At 39.8% G+C, this 14,565-nt stretch overlaps 2 protein-coding genes and 1 non-coding gene across 7 annotated transcripts; all 3 read right to left on the bottom strand.

Annotated features, from left to right (window-relative positions):
* Positions 1 to 1,486: 1,486 nt before the first annotated feature.
* LOC104441662 lies at positions 1,487 to 8,556 on the bottom strand. 4 transcript variants are annotated; one of them, XR_005550218.1, is made up of 13 exons: positions 7,900 to 8,529; positions 7,515 to 7,678; positions 7,284 to 7,364; positions 6,555 to 6,634; positions 6,218 to 6,302; positions 5,339 to 5,758; positions 4,611 to 4,718; positions 3,843 to 3,910; positions 3,616 to 3,703; positions 3,437 to 3,508; positions 3,303 to 3,356; positions 2,394 to 2,705; positions 1,487 to 1,734 (listed from the first exon to the last, which is right to left on the bottom strand). XR_005550218.1 is itself a non-coding variant. In XM_039310588.1 (12 exons), exons 1-12 carry the CDS (start codon positions 8,384 to 8,386, stop codon positions 2,625 to 2,627), a joined length of 1,788 nt encoding a protein of 595 aa, XP_039166522.1. In that variant the 5' UTR covers positions 8,387 to 8,529; the 3' UTR covers positions 1,967 to 2,624. The 4 variants fall into 4 exon arrangements, 2 of the variants coding, with proteins under 2 accessions (XP_039166522.1, XP_010053139.2); XM_039310588.1 differs by lacking the exon at positions 1,487 to 1,734 and having other exon boundaries at positions 1,967 to 2,705; XM_010054837.3 differs by lacking the exon at positions 1,487 to 1,734 and having other exon boundaries at positions 1,967 to 2,705; positions 7,284 to 7,361; positions 7,900 to 8,527.
* Positions 8,557 to 8,561: 5 nt separating this feature from the next.
* Positions 8,562 to 8,634, bottom strand: TRNAA-CGC. Its single transcript has one exon. It is a non-coding gene; the product is annotated as a tRNA-Ala (tRNA).
* Positions 8,635 to 10,288: 1,654 nt separating this feature from the next.
* LOC104441661 lies at positions 10,289 to 14,501 on the bottom strand. 2 transcript variants are annotated; one of them, XM_010054836.3, is made up of 7 exons: positions 14,313 to 14,501; positions 13,646 to 13,714; positions 13,501 to 13,556; positions 13,278 to 13,367; positions 13,008 to 13,147; positions 11,358 to 11,412; positions 10,289 to 10,815 (listed from the first exon to the last, which is right to left on the bottom strand). In XM_010054836.3, exons 2-7 carry the CDS (start codon positions 13,710 to 13,712, stop codon positions 10,618 to 10,620), a joined length of 606 nt encoding a protein of 201 aa, XP_010053138.2. In that variant the 5' UTR covers positions 13,713 to 13,714; positions 14,313 to 14,501; the 3' UTR covers positions 10,289 to 10,617. The 2 variants fall into 2 exon arrangements, with proteins under 2 accessions (XP_010053138.2, XP_010053136.2); XM_010054834.3 differs by having other exon boundaries at positions 10,289 to 10,818; positions 14,313 to 14,500.
* Positions 14,502 to 14,565: the final 64 nt, after the last annotated feature.

Raw genomic sequence — 14,565 nt, 5'->3', positions numbered from 1 at the left:
CTTTGACTTATGCGCATATCAAAACCAAACATACTAATAATAATTCAATAGAAATGATGTTTAGTTTATATCTTTATAGAAAGAACATAGATGATATTTGATGAGATATGCTTTCAGTGAAATGGCAAATACTCAAGACTCAAAATCTTATACTAAAAAACGTTTTAATATTGAAAATAGTATTGAATTGGAGTAAATTCGGCAATGAATCACTAAATATTGATCACCTTCTTTACTAAAGAGATGGAAAATCGGTTTTGAAATTGGTGGTCCCTAAAAATGGAATGCGATCCCATAGATGCTTCAAATTATTTGGATTCACGTGATATATGATCATCCAATTTAACTTTTTCCGAAGAGTAGCAGCAGGATATCATTTATTTTCAGAAAGTCCAGTAACTTTTATTCCCGAATCACGCAGCACAGGTGTTTGTTCTTCCCGAGGACAACACTAAAAAGAGAAAAAAAATATATATTCCGACTTATAATTTATTTGTCCTCTTATTTGGCAATGACGTGGCGTTACTAAACAAAGCAGAAATGGGTCGAGACGATGGATATCCATCCACGTAATGCATATGTTCTGAGTAATTTCCATTTTTATTTAATTGTTCGATTTTAATTTTTATTATTTTATTTTCTGGTGCTCTGCATATGATTACAAGGATTTGAAAGCGACTGATTAAAGTACAAAGAAAGGTGGGAAATCAAATGATGGGTTTTATAGTTTTATGAGACTCGCTACTGGCGAATCATATGCACTTTTAAGTGACGACAAATGTTAATGTCGTGGACCCATTACTACTCACGAGAGACATCACATGAACTTTAACTTCGTTTTCTTGTGGACAGAAAGTAATTCATCACCCGGGGTCTTCTTGCCCATGGGTATTTAATCTCTCTGTCGAGAATGAGATCAAAACTGTTTCGGGTTCGAGTCCTATTCGCTTTCTTCCTCGTAATGATTGCCTTAAATAGAAAGGTAAAAATAAGTTGGGAATCTTGCGACTCCGCTCAATTAAAATGTTTCAAAATCAATGAGGAAATAGATCGTGAGGATGGTCGAACACGACTCAACATACCCTTTGGATAGAATGGGGTGAAAGTCACATAATCTTTTTTGGGATACCCTCTAGGAACCTTTCTAAAAGAGAGACTTTACCTAAAAGGTTAGTCACGTATTATGAATATCAAATTACAGTGAAATGCCAAACAAAGAGTAAAATTGACAATTTAATATCAACTATATAAATTTTATTGGATTTCAAAAGTCCCTAAGTTCATATACAATCATTTTCATTCTATAACTACCTAAATTCTTTTCCTAAGAGAATCAAGTCACAACTTTATTCTTTATTAGCTTTTTTTTTTCCCTTGCACACATAATATGTGCCTCTTTTGTTAGTGATTTAGGAAAAATATGGCTATATCTTTTCTTATGTTTGGAAGATTTTGAAATAGAAAAGAATCACATTGAAATGGTAAGTAGCGTGAGGGAATTGTTATTCCGGATACTTTCACGCATCCAGACCAAAGAAACAGAATCAGATTAGATCCATTACAACGAACTGTTATATAATGTGAAACTTTCCAGTTAACACCGTACGAAAGTAATACGTTCAAACGACTTAAGCTTCATCCTTTGGCGAAAGAGAGCCTCAGTCAATCTTTCTAGTAGTCGTACAAACACAAGATAAGGCCACCAGCTAAAAAGGCTTTCCTTGCGTGAACAGACTGCAGAAAAAAGCATGACGCACGTTACTTCGAGATTCACAAGAAAAAGCAAGAGCAGAGAAACAAAATTAAGACGCTCCTTTGACGTTTCCTACTTGTCTCTACATACCACGTGAAAAGGAGGTGGAAAGGTATTAAAAAAACTTAAGATTCGCCATCTTTTTCAAAACTAACAATGGAATATAATATTAAGAAAAAAAAAAAAAACCACAGTTTCAGATATAAACTGGAATGATTGTTCCACATCAACTAACTTCAGAGTGTGATGATACTTAGCAGTCAACATAACCACAATTAGTTCGGTGGAGATGGACAGACTATGCTAGCTTGGCGCAATAGGACTGTTTTGGAAAAAAAAATTCGGGCCTTCTATTCTGGTATGTAACTAAATGAGAGGCACCTATAAACATCATACATGTACTGATACAGTATTTATCTTGCAACAGTGTCACGGTCACGGAGGCAATTCCATGATTTTCAACATTGAAAGCATTAAGCAAGAGCTCTCTTTCTTAGAGAGAAGCTTTTTGTTCTTTGTGGAACAGCATTGATGAGGAGAAAAGAGATTCAAATTGACTGTAACAACAGAAGAACTATCCAAGAACACAGCCTCCTTAGCCTGGACTGGGTTACAAAGGAGCCGAATCTTGTGAAATTACCGTGCATAAGAAGTGCCAACTTCGGGTCATTTTTTCCCCCAAAACTGGTAAAGGATTCCGATTTTGCGACCAGTGTTGTCATTTTATGGAAAGACTGACCGTTCAGCACGCCGTGTACCACCCTACAACATCAAAGAAGATCGCCTGCTGACGGTTGAATGATCTGGCAAAAGATCATGAAGCAGGTAGACGAAATTCCATGCCAAAATTGCGTAAGCAGTTATTTATAATTTAATCCTGTTCTGTAACTACGGGTTGGGAACTGAGGAGTCTTTCAGCTTCATCATTTGCTTCAGCTTGTAGCCTCCATTTCTGCAAGAAAAGAGGAGAGAATTACTCGTTGACATTTTTCGGTATACATGCTGTTCATAATTGAAATGTCAGCTAGCAGCCATTGATTAATGACTAATTGAATGTTATCATAAGGCAGTGGTGATTTATATATCATTATTTTGTTAGGCATGCAATGTCTCCACCAGTCACATAACATATTTGTAAAATTATGAGTGTGAACTTAGCATATAATTAATACTATCGCTCAGCTAAACAGATTTTGCAAAATAAGTAGTATTTACATGTGACAATGAGATGATATAGTATTGCACAACACGGAATGTTATTTTAAGAGGTTCTATTGAATGATAAAAACTATCTGAAGGAAAGACTAATGTATGTCAATTTTGTGATTGCCATGTGGTGGAGTCGCTTCCTTTCTGGCCCCCTTCATTTTTCAGATTTGGAACAAGACAAATGCCATTTAAGTGTCAATCCAAGAAATAGTCTCTGATGTAAGTGAAGTCTTCAATCTCAACAATCAATCTATACCTCTACCCTGTACCAGATTATTTGTCAATTTCCCCATCTCAGTTTGTTATGAGAAAGAATAAATTCAGAGTAACGAGAACATGCCTCTTCAAGTTTTTCTATCTCCATTATCTGCTGTATTTGTTCAGCAACACTTTCCTGTGAACAGAGATAAGTGAGCTAGTTTATCTTATGCATCAAAGATGGTCAGGAAAGATCACAAAATCCGAAAAACAAACCACGTTGCTTGCTGCTTCAGCTGCCAGAACATCAGAGTCCAGTTCTACCTCAATTTCAATCATTGAAGATATCTGACAACCACACACAGTAAACACGATACTCTAGTTAATTTAAAGCATGTATGTAGGCTCAAATTAGGGGGCAAGAGACTGTTGAGATAAGGTTTTCCAAGTCATACTCTAGCATAACTTTCAATTAATTCAATCCGTCCCCTCAATGAGTTTTCCAGGCCTTCTCGCACCCTTTTTACTCTACTTTTCCGTGCCCTAAAAAGACAGCAGTTTCATATAAATTCGTGTCCAGGAAAGAAGCATACAACGCCTCCACATATCAACAGAGAAACAATACTATGAAACATGCAAATGAGAATGAGCTAAGCAGAGGATGCATTCTAAAGAGTTTTACCGGTAAGATGGTTCTCCAACAGCATAAATCTTGTTCTCAAGTTGACAAATGCGAGCTAACATCCATACCTACATAGATGCACGCTGTTCTGAAACTTCTCACCATCTTGCCATTTCATTATAAAAAAAAATGCAAAGTAAATAGTCTAAAGTTTCTAAGTGAACTGTCACAAATCACTGCAAAGTGAAAAAAATGATGATTAGAGTTCCAGGTGAAGCATTTAACTGCTAATCAGTTTGAAGTAACTGGCAGCAAATTCAGGTATGAGATTCTCTTCATTCAAGATTTCAAAAGATCGTGTTGCTGAGTGATCCTTTCTTTAATTGCCAAAGAACTACATATCTACTATCCATAAAAATGAATCCACACTTCCCAATGCTGGTTAAGAGGCTACCTCATAGTAATCAGGACTTTTTAGTTTCCCACGTGAATATTAATAAACATGGAATTAATCAAAACTGGGGAATGTCTCTAGGTATATTCAGAATAGAGGGTGAAGAGGCAGGCCTTTCTGTGAAAAATCTTTAATTGACTTTGCGGAGTAAAAGAATGCCACAACCGGATGGTTTAGAGCTAAAATGTTACTTTTGACAGTCAAATACCAGGTAACGGTGGAATGGACGCAATCTGAAACAGGGGTTTCCAACAAAGGGGAGAGTTGACATTATATTTCGGGTTTAACCCACCCCCATCTCCAGTGCCGGGCTCAGAAGGGAGGAGGTTACATTTTATCTGCGCAAAATGGTCACCGCATCTGAAGGATCATACCTCTTTTTCAGCAGCTTCTTTCAGATCTTTGATGCGAGACTGGAGAACGGCATATTGAGACAGAAGCTGCTGTTTGATTGCAGTTGCATCGACTGATCGCTGGGGTAGCTGAAAAATGAAATAATGGATAACTATATATGCGTAGAATAAGCTAATGTTAAAGGCAGATTCAAAGCTAAAAAGTGATACATATGGCTTCTACTTCTTGGTAATTAGTGCCTAAAAGAAAGTCTGAGCTTGTCTAACAGATCCAGAAAGGGAGGTTGATTGGCTTTGATAAATAAATTCATGCTGCATATGGGCTTCGGATTGTGAGTATAGATATCAAAGTAAACATGTGAAGTAATTCAGATTATGATGACATCACACAAGAATATCCTGCATTCTCCAAAATGTTTCATGGGAATAATGAGAAGTAACCATTTTCACGATTCAATTTGACAAAACATGGACTCCATATTACCTTGTTTTATAGAATATGAAAATTTCTGATATCAAGCATAGAAAGAAAAAAAAAATTACAAGTTTCTGTGAGATCAACTAATAAGAACCGAAGATATGTTTAGAATTTGTTGAGTTAAATTTCAATTAGAATAGGAATTATTGATGTCAAGAAAAGAGCAAAATAGGAAAATGTCGCTGAAAAAGTAATTCATAAATATAACTGCACGGAATATGCGAAGTCCACTTGCATTTATTACATCCAACAATATGAGAAACATGCTTACTCTGCTTAATTGGGGAAAAACCAGCAAATTTAAAGTAGCCCCAACTGTGAGAAATGCAACAGCACCGACTGAAAGGAGCTGAGGCAAGCTGGGATCAATCAATCCAGATGCAGCATCTCCAGTGGCCAGCACAGCCAGAAGTGGAAAAAGAACAGATGGATTGAACAATGATGAATTTCTGTCTTTGGCAGGTGCTCTTAAAAGTAGTGATTCCCTTCCATCTTTGTGGTTTGTGAGGCACATAGGCTCACCAGGGTAGAAGTTGGGAGCCTTTGGGCTAAACTTTAATGGACCCACCTCCCGGTAAACATTTAATGGAGCTGCTAAAGCCATTGTTACTCTCTCTCCTGCCTGAGCAGGAAGAGTTGCTGTTTCAGTGGCAAACCGGTGAGTGCGTGCCACGCCAGAAGGGGTCTGTACCTAAAAATTGAATGTGCACAGAAGTCCCTATCAGGTAATTAAAAAAAAGAAAGAAAGTTGCAATTTCAGCTTCAAATGAGGTTATTCATGTCTGCAAAGCATTTTAATATGCTATTGTATCAATGGGAAGATGGAACTTCTTCCAGCTTGTTAGAGCAGAAAGGAAAAAAGAATTACCCCAAGTGCTTCTGGAGAAACATAAAAATCGAGTGAATAGCAATTTTTGCTAATTGATTAAGGTCCCAATTTAATTGTATTTATCAGGATAACCAGATAGCTTTCAGTGCTGATGCAAAACTTCTTTTGGGCCCAGCAGGAGCGCTTACTATACCAAACTACACAATCTGACCGCAAAGTAGTGCCAGTGTTTTAGAATATCTCTGTTATTCAAAAAGTTCTCATCATAGTGTGAGATCGTACAAACCGCATACCTCCTAGGTCATAGTAAAGTGAACATACCACAACAGAGTGAACTGCAGCAGGAATAGTTTGCTTTGTTAAATTCAGAAATCTTAGCCCCCGTTTCCATGCTGGAACATCCATGCTGCGTTCGGCAGGAGGAGAACCTTAGAAGAAGTGAATATCCAGGGATCAACACCACACAGAATAATATAAGTGATCAACTAGGAATTTATTGGCTGCTAATGACAACAGGTCTAGCTTATGATTAGAAGCTATCATATGGCCAATCAAATGAGAAAATATTAAATGACAGAAGATATGTGTATACCCTAGAGATGCAGGATTTGCTTGAGTTATATTACATTAATTTTACAAGAACAATAGATATACCGACCTGATCTCTTCAGACTCAATGCTAATAATGTCACCCGAAACTAGCTCGTACTTGTAACGGCAGGCGGCACAGGAAACAATCTGCAGAAGCAGGTTCCAAATAAGATATTATCATAGTAGAATGTTTTATGATCACTTGACATTAAAAGTGAATAAGTTATCTTAAAGCTGACAAGCAAATAGAACTAGACTCTCAAGGTCAAGATGCTCATCACCAGAGTCAGTTATTAGACTCCATCAGGGTACAACATTCTATAAACCCATCAACAAGTCTCTTATTAGTAAAATTGCATCCACCTCTTGGTCATTCATCAACACTACAAGAAAGAAAACGAGAGTGGATGATCGAAATGACCCCACTAACAAAAGAGCAACACAAGAACTCAACAGGAAAATTGGACAAGCATTCGTACATAGACCGATATTTTGAACTTTTGAAAGGATATCACAGCTTACCTTAAGCTGAGCAGTGACTCTGCATTATCTAGGTAGCAGTACAGACAGTAGTAAAAGAACACCATGTGACAAATGGCAAGTATATTATTTTACAGCCTAAATCACCATGATCATCTGATTCTAAATTTCCATAGCACATTGACAGTGGAGTAAGCCTACCTTAACATCTAGGCATGCTTAGTAAGTAATACTTGGAACAAGCTATAGAACTCGAGGTTATCTTTGATAACAAAATGGCATAATCAACACTAAGAATTCAACTTTGTTAGCATACTTGAATACCATCTTGGGGTTGCGCGACGGCGACAGCTATCATACAACTTGGACATCTCACAACCTTCCCGAAAGGGACCTGCTAAAAGCAAAAAAAAAGGTTGCAGGAAGTGCAGGGTCAGTAGGAAAACTACCGCCCACTATCCAAGCAAAAGTTTTTTAAGGCAAATGCTGCACAATTCGTAACCAAAACATATTTTAAATTTTAAAGCAAGAGAAATCAGGATTGTACCTCCACGCCAGGAGAAACCCCTACTTGGCATATGATATCAATCACACTTAGAGCATCAGAAACCCTTAGGGATGCCGCAAGACCATGAACTAACAGCGAATATACGCGCATGTCGGGCCTGGACCATCTCCACCTGCCGACATAAGCACCGTCTTCACCTAGACCTGGCCATCGTCATCAAGATATTAACAATAGTTTCACAGTCACACGTTCAAATGACCTCCACCTCACTCCAGTTAAGACACTAGCATCAACCAGCAAAAAGAATCGTTCACATTCAACTGCAACAAAGCATTGAGAACTTCACACGTTGCGATTATCGAAGAACACTTAGTTCAGAGATTATAACCGTGAAACGCCATGTCTATGGAATAACAAGACGGACCTTGATCGAAAGTCGAGCGCATGGCGTAGAACACGGACAGAGCCAGCTCGGCATTCCCGCGCTCGAGCGCCGCGTTCATGATCGAGCAGCAATCAGACACGCCGACCACGCCGCCGCTCCCGCCGGCCTTCTCCGCGATGATCCGCAGCGCCTCGTCAGCGTCTCCAGCGCCGGACGCTTCGCCGACCACCTCGTCGCTCAAAATCGCCGAGGTGGAGGCCGAGGACGACGACGACGACTCCTCGCCGGCGACGCCGCTCTCGCTCTCGCTCAGCGAAGCTCTGCTCTCGAAGGGGCGCCGGGAGACGGCGGAGGAGGGAGAAGGCGAGTCCCGGAGGTGGCGGGGAGCTGCCGAGTGGCCGCCGCCGCAGAGGAGGATGGAGAGCAGGGCGGTGTTGGTGGGGGAGCATCGGGAGAGGTGGAGGGCGGAGGAAGAGAGAGGGAAGCGAGAGAGGCACGGGGAGCACGAGCACAAGCTCAAGGTCATTTCCGGAACTTCGACGGCAGCGACGAGAAGAAGGAGGAGAAGACGGCGGCGACGGCGAGAATGGAGGGGAGGGCGATGCGCCGATGGCAGGTGTAATGACGGTTTGCGGATAACGAACGAGAGGCTCCCGTGGATTTGGAAAGAGGGGGAAAAGAGGTCCAAAAGTGGGAGATGATGGAGGTGCGGGGAATCGAACCCCGTGCCTCTCGCATGCGAAGCGAGCGCTCTACCATATGAGCTACACCCCCAGGTTGTTGATTACGTCGCCTTAAATTTTTAATAAAGCAATTATCGTGGTAATGGAATGAGTTATCTCGGCTTTTGGATTTATTACGGCCTACTACGGTCGTATTGAAAAAAAAACATCAAAATCTGACGGTATGTTTTGCCAAAAATGTTTCAAAGTCCACCGAACATCGCAGGGAGTGAGGATTATGATGCTTTTGACCCCAAAAGAAAAAAAAAAAAAATGATTGTGACGTCTTCTTGAAGAAGCACCAACTTGTTTAGATTGAAGTTTGGGTTTGATCCGACCTCCTTTTTTATTAAAAAAATAAGGGGTAAGTATAATAGAAGTTCTAAAACTTGTAAGGAAAATACAATTGAGTTCTAAAACTTGTAAAAAGTGCAATCAAGCCATAAAACTCGTCAAATTAGTTCAATTGAGTCCTACAGTTAACATGTCAAACTTTTTAACATTAAATGCGACGTGGCATTTTAAATGAATTTTTATTTAAACTATTTTTTATTCAAATTAGATTAAAAAATAAAAAAAGATAAGATAAAATTTATTTAAAAAACAAAACAATTAAAAAAAAGGATAAAAAAGGCAGGCACTTCCGCCGCCGCCGCTAACGCCGGAAGGGCCGGAACGGTCGTCGAGCACCTTTGCCCAAGGCAAGCAACCATTGACGGCCCCTCCGATGTTGGGTGGCGGCAGAGAAGGAGCTGCAATTTCTCTATTTTTTTAATATTTTTTTAAAATAAATTTTAGTTTTTTTTTTTTTTAGTTTTTAAATCTAATATTGAATAAAAATAATTTAAAAAGCCACATGGAAAATGAAAATTCATTTTAAATGCCATATCTCGTGTCATGTCAGCATTTTCCGTTAATAAGTTTGACGGTGTTAATTTTACGATTTAATTAAATCAATTTGACAAGTTTTAAGACTTAATTGACATTTTTACAAGTTTTAGGACTCAATTGCATTTTTCTAACAAGTTTTAGGACTTCTATTACACTTATCTAAAAAAATAACTATGCATGCATGATGTACTACTTCTCATACCGAACGCTTCTAAAGAAAGGGACATCAAAGTCACGCTCTTGGATTTCCTTTTGTTTACGAGTAAAACAGATGGAAAGGGTCAATCAACGTTGATGATAATGACATCTTCCAAGAACTTATAGAACAAGAAGAAGATTTCTCACCAAAAAGAGGAACATTCGATTCGAACCATAGCGTCCTACACTTTAGATGGGTCCACTGCTCTGGCAACCACCGGAGATGGAACCGTAAGATAAATATTGAAACTACCCGACGATCCAACCAAGCCAACGCCACGAGCAAGCCACAAATCGTGCGACTGTCTGTGTTCATAAATCGTATAACGACGTGACGTCAAACGCGTGACAAAAGAGATTAGAATATTTCTCATAATTTTTTTACCACTCTAATTAGATCACACATAATATATCCCCATCAAAGGAGCTTTCTTCATTGAAATTGAAGGGACCATCGAGAATTGTCGCCACAAATCAACACTCAAGCTCACTCCACGAATCCTCAATCCCTTTCTCCTCCCTTTGAAAAGTAGAAATCGCCTATTGTCGGCATGAAGAGACCGTCTAGAGCGACACCTCCACCAAAAGTGATACGTGCAACATACATTTTCAGCAGATTATCTCACCCAACACGAGATATTATAATATTGAAAGAGTTCAGCTTCTGCAAAAAGGAAACATCACAAGCTTTTGCCTAATCAATGTTGATAATGACATGTCAATCGGCAAAACCAAAATGAGTAAAGACTTTTTACAGACATGGCCACTACTATGGCCACACCAAATCATCTCGATGAAAACTACACTTCCGCTGGGGCACTGCTAGGTTCCGAAAGGTAGCAACAAATAGATGTGTAGGGAGACACCGGCACCAAGAACATGTCTTCACTATTGAGCTCTGGGAAAACGGCACTTTGTTCCAGCTGCAACTTGACTGGGGCACGGATTAGTTTCTGAATCGAGCTCTGTGCCACGGGGGAATTGGGCGGCCACCCTGATTACGTGGCACTGTATTGGTCTGGCGAGGCACTGTATTGATCTGACGTGGCACGGCCTTCATCCTCTGCTCCTTCAGATCAGCAAACAGAGAATCCAGTGTCTTAGGTCTCTGCTTGGCGCCTGCATTGCTTTCATTCTCTTTCTGCTGCTGCAAATAAACCAAAGGCATATGTCAATCAATAGCTGATGGATGTGAAGACGCATGTAACATCGCAGTCATAATTTGTCCAAGAAACTTTAATAAGCTAAAAAAATGTGCAAGACAGACTTACAAAAAAAGCCAACAAATCCTGAGTTCTAATCAGCATAATGCATTCCTTGCAAACAACCCAAAATTTTTTTTTTCCATGCAAGTGGGAAGGAAGTCTCCATGGTTCACTTTCACTCGTATTACACACTACAATTTTTCCGAAAAGCACAAGAACAAAGGAGAGCCCATAAAGTAGCATCAATTAGCCCATGTTGGAAAACAAAAAGCTCATGTTACCACTATCACTACACATTATAATTGATCAAGCAAAGGCCTGACTACAAAATATTTCCTGTATACTAATAATCACACATCTACATCTATAGCTTTATCTAAGACTGCTGCAGTTCAACTACACATCATCTATCTAACCACTTATAACCATTAATACATTCAAAAAAAAAAAAAAATCCTATTAGAATTAGAAGGTTCCATACCTTTGCAGCTACAGCTCCATTTACAATCCTCTTCTGACTGACCACAGCTCCAGCCCTGCAGAATAGAGAAAAATCGGATTGAAGAGAAAAACTAGAAGGTTACTTGCTTCCTCTTAAGCAGCGACCATCACTTCTCCAGACAAATTAGAGCATTAAAGTACTTACCATCAGGGACATTAAAAAAACCAACCAAAGTTAAGAAAGGACAAACCAGACCGGGACATGACAATCACCCTAAATAGAGTATCATCCGCAGCTGATGGATTGTTTGTTTTCTCAAATTTCCTCAAAAGCACACCAAATTACATGGATTCCAATAGAAGCACATATCTTCAAAGGCACACCAAATTTCTTGACTTGCTTTAAACTGTAGACCGTAGAGTATAGCCTTAAGATTGCAAAATGGGCAAACGTCTCCCCTTATTCTCCATAACTCCAATGCCAGAATCTCTATATGAAGTTTTCCAATGAGCCCCATTTTCAGACTAAAGTCTCAAAACTAGATATCAAGCACTTTCCATAAAATGCCAAAAAAAGAGCATCTACTTCGGTTATTTTCCGCAAGCTAAAACTAAAACGTGTCTCCTCATCCTTCATTCAACAAATGAACTTTCCGAAATCACTTCAGATGCGTCACAGCTTATTCATGAGGAAACTCCCACATAAACCATATGAAACCAGTAATATCCCTTCCACCCTTTTAGGATCCAGATGCCTCTCATCCCTTGCGTGAAAGTGATACTGTTTGATACAGAAGATAAGTTTAATGCCTTCAGACATACTTGAAGCTCAAATTCTTAATCGCAGATCTCTAGCAAGTATAATCCCATAGATTAGCCGAATTCAACACCGAGATCATGGAGCATCAAGTAAACAATTTCAATCCACACTTAAGCACTAGTTCAAATTACAGGTCTCTGCAGTCATTAAAGATGAGCGCTGATCCAAAGGAAGACCATAAAAAATACATGAGAATGCTGAATCCCTTTACCAGCATGGAGTATCTACTGATGTCTCCAGTCTTCATATCTGAATACACTGTATGTAAAGCTGAATGCTTTTGTAAACAAACACATGCCAAATATGAGCCCTTTGACAAAATCACAGAAAATGAGAGTTCCTCAGTTTTACTTAGAAGTCATGCAGTCCCTTAACTTTGACTAAGATGCTGCAACCATTGGAGGCCAAGAATATAGTAAAACACAGTCAATCAGCCATATGAATTGTCCCACATTCCAAATTGGAAGGCTCCATGGTTAAAAGGGATACCCTTCACTAAGGAAGGTAGAGCTTCGAGCTGCAAAGCAGAACATTGCAGCTACAACTAGACCTACGCCGATATTGCATGCATTATTCTGGAAGGAAACAAAGAATAAACAGCCGAAACACCAAAATGCCCCAAGCTAATCATTTCCAAGACAATCCCATCATCCATCTTATAAGGAAGGTGGTGTCCATTCAGACAAACTCATACATAATATAACTTCCACGCACATGGAACTTGAGCTATTATTCAGAGAAACCATGCTTTACCTACAGCAGAAGGAAATAAACAATGGTGTTAGTTCAAAATAAGAAGGATCACAGCAAGTTTACTTCAATCACCAACACCATCACTTTAATAGTCTATTCATAGGCATGAAAATATACCTTGGCCTATTTGCATTAGCTATTCTATTGCGGTTAAAAGCTCTTCCACCAAAAGGATTGACCCCAGCCTTTCTTGCAGCTTCAGTTGCCAAAGGAAAATGGTTTGGTTGAAAATTTGATCTTTTCCAAGCAAGAGCTCCCTGCATTCACAATGTGACAAAATCCAATCAGGAGACATACAGATTTCGAGAAGTATTAAAGAGAATTAGAAGATTAGAATAAAAGGCAGAAGAAACAAGTCAACAAAGTAATGAAGGAAAGTCTACCAACCTGTCTAACAGATGATCTTGTGTCCATGAAGTGTCGAAACTTCAGGGATTTTTCATTGGCAGCATTTCTAAAATTTCTCTGGTTTTTATTCTATTGCGACAAGAACAGTGACATAATTAACCAGAACTCTAATTTTGGAATAAGAACTTCATGAGCAGCAAACTAGCCAGCATTGGTTTTTCTAGAGTAAGAACTTATAACCGGAGACAAAAAAGTAACTTACAGAAGGTCTAAAGTTCTTGGCTTTATTTGCAGGCTTGGACATTTTGATGATTTCATCTGCAAAACCACAACGCCCATTATAAGTACCATATATCATTGAAGTCAAAATCAATTACCATTAAGTTTGGAATCGTTGTTGGCCACACCTAGAGTCATGTCCATTTTCTTCTCCGTAAGAGCAATAGCATCGGTCGTCAAAGGTTTAGGCGCCATCTCTGAGAAAAATGTCAAACCGTTCTGTAAATGATCATCTCAAGACACGAGAGTTGGACCCGAACATAAACATCATCTCGGGGAAAAGCACACAAAAACACAACAATCTTAGCCCAAGCGAAGCACACACAAGATACCACAGCAGACCCAAAAAAAAAAGAGCAATCGAGTCAAACCAATAAAGCATTAAACTTTCCGACAAGGACAGTGAATTCGCGTTCCCGTGTGAGGCATCGAGCGTCAAATTCGAGCCGAAATCTAAAAACTTCGAAAGCAATGTCGCTTCCGATCGAGTTCAAACCACAAAGCAGGCCCGGCCAGAAGAAAGACCCACTCAACTAAAACCGAACACCGCCCACAACGCTCTAGTCCAGGCAACCGACACTCCTCACCCCTATACCCAAAAACACGAAACGCAGCAAAAGTTCCGCCATTACGCACCACCGAGCAGGATCGTAGCAACGAGGAGCTCCTCAAAACAAGAAGGGGATCCTAACCACAACCTCGAAAACCAACAACCTCGAGAACCGACACGGAATCTGCCCGCCCACGACCATCGAGCTTAGGGCAAGTCAATTCGGACAAAGAGAGAAGGCTTACCAGTTCGGACAATCGCAGGAGAGAGACTCCGCGTTGAGAGAGAGAGAGAGAGGATGGAGAAGCGGATCGAAGACAAGGCTTCCTCGTAGGTGCAGAAAATCGACGTTAGGTTTTCGACAGAGTTGCGAACCGACCTCAGGCTTCTTTCTTTGCTTCCCAGAGAAGCAAACGACGATAACGACAGCGGAAGGCGAGAAGAATATCATGCGATGGTAATAACCACTGCGGGCCGTCGCCGGTATATCGGGCCTCC

This window comes from Eucalyptus grandis, chromosome 4 (assembly GCF_016545825.1).
Source record: "Eucalyptus grandis isolate ANBG69807.140 chromosome 4, ASM1654582v1, whole genome shotgun sequence".
Taxonomy (NCBI): Eukaryota; Viridiplantae; Streptophyta; class Magnoliopsida; order Myrtales; family Myrtaceae; genus Eucalyptus; species Eucalyptus grandis.
This window is presented reverse-complemented; position numbering and strand designations above follow the sequence as displayed.

Bases quoted from the DNA above. Each gene is read 5' to 3' on its own strand.
- LOC104441661 (XM_010054834.3), bottom strand. From the start codon at position 13,712: ATGGCGCCTAAACCTTTGACGACCGATGCTATTGCTCTTACGGAGAAG. The intron at 13,148-13,277 runs GTTGGTAGACTT...TTGTGAATGCAG, and splicing joins CAAGATCATCTGTTAGACAG to GGAGCTCTTGCTTGGAAAAG. The intron at 11,413-13,007 runs GTATATTTTCAT...TCTATTCTGCAG, and splicing joins GCTAATGCAAATAGGCCAAG to GGCTGGAGCTGTGGTCAGTC.
- LOC104441662 (XM_039310588.1), bottom strand. From the start codon at position 8,386: ATGACCTTGAGCTTGTGCTCGTGCTCCCCGTGCCTCTCTCGCTTCCCT. The intron at 6,635-7,283 runs GTATGCTAACAA...CTGCTTCTGCAG, and splicing joins AACCCCAAGATGGTATTCAA to ATTGTTTCCTGTGCCGCCTG. The intron at 3,911-4,610 runs GTATGATCCTTC...GCATCTATGTAG, and splicing joins AAGAAGCTGCTGAAAAAGAG to GTATGGATGTTAGCTCGCAT.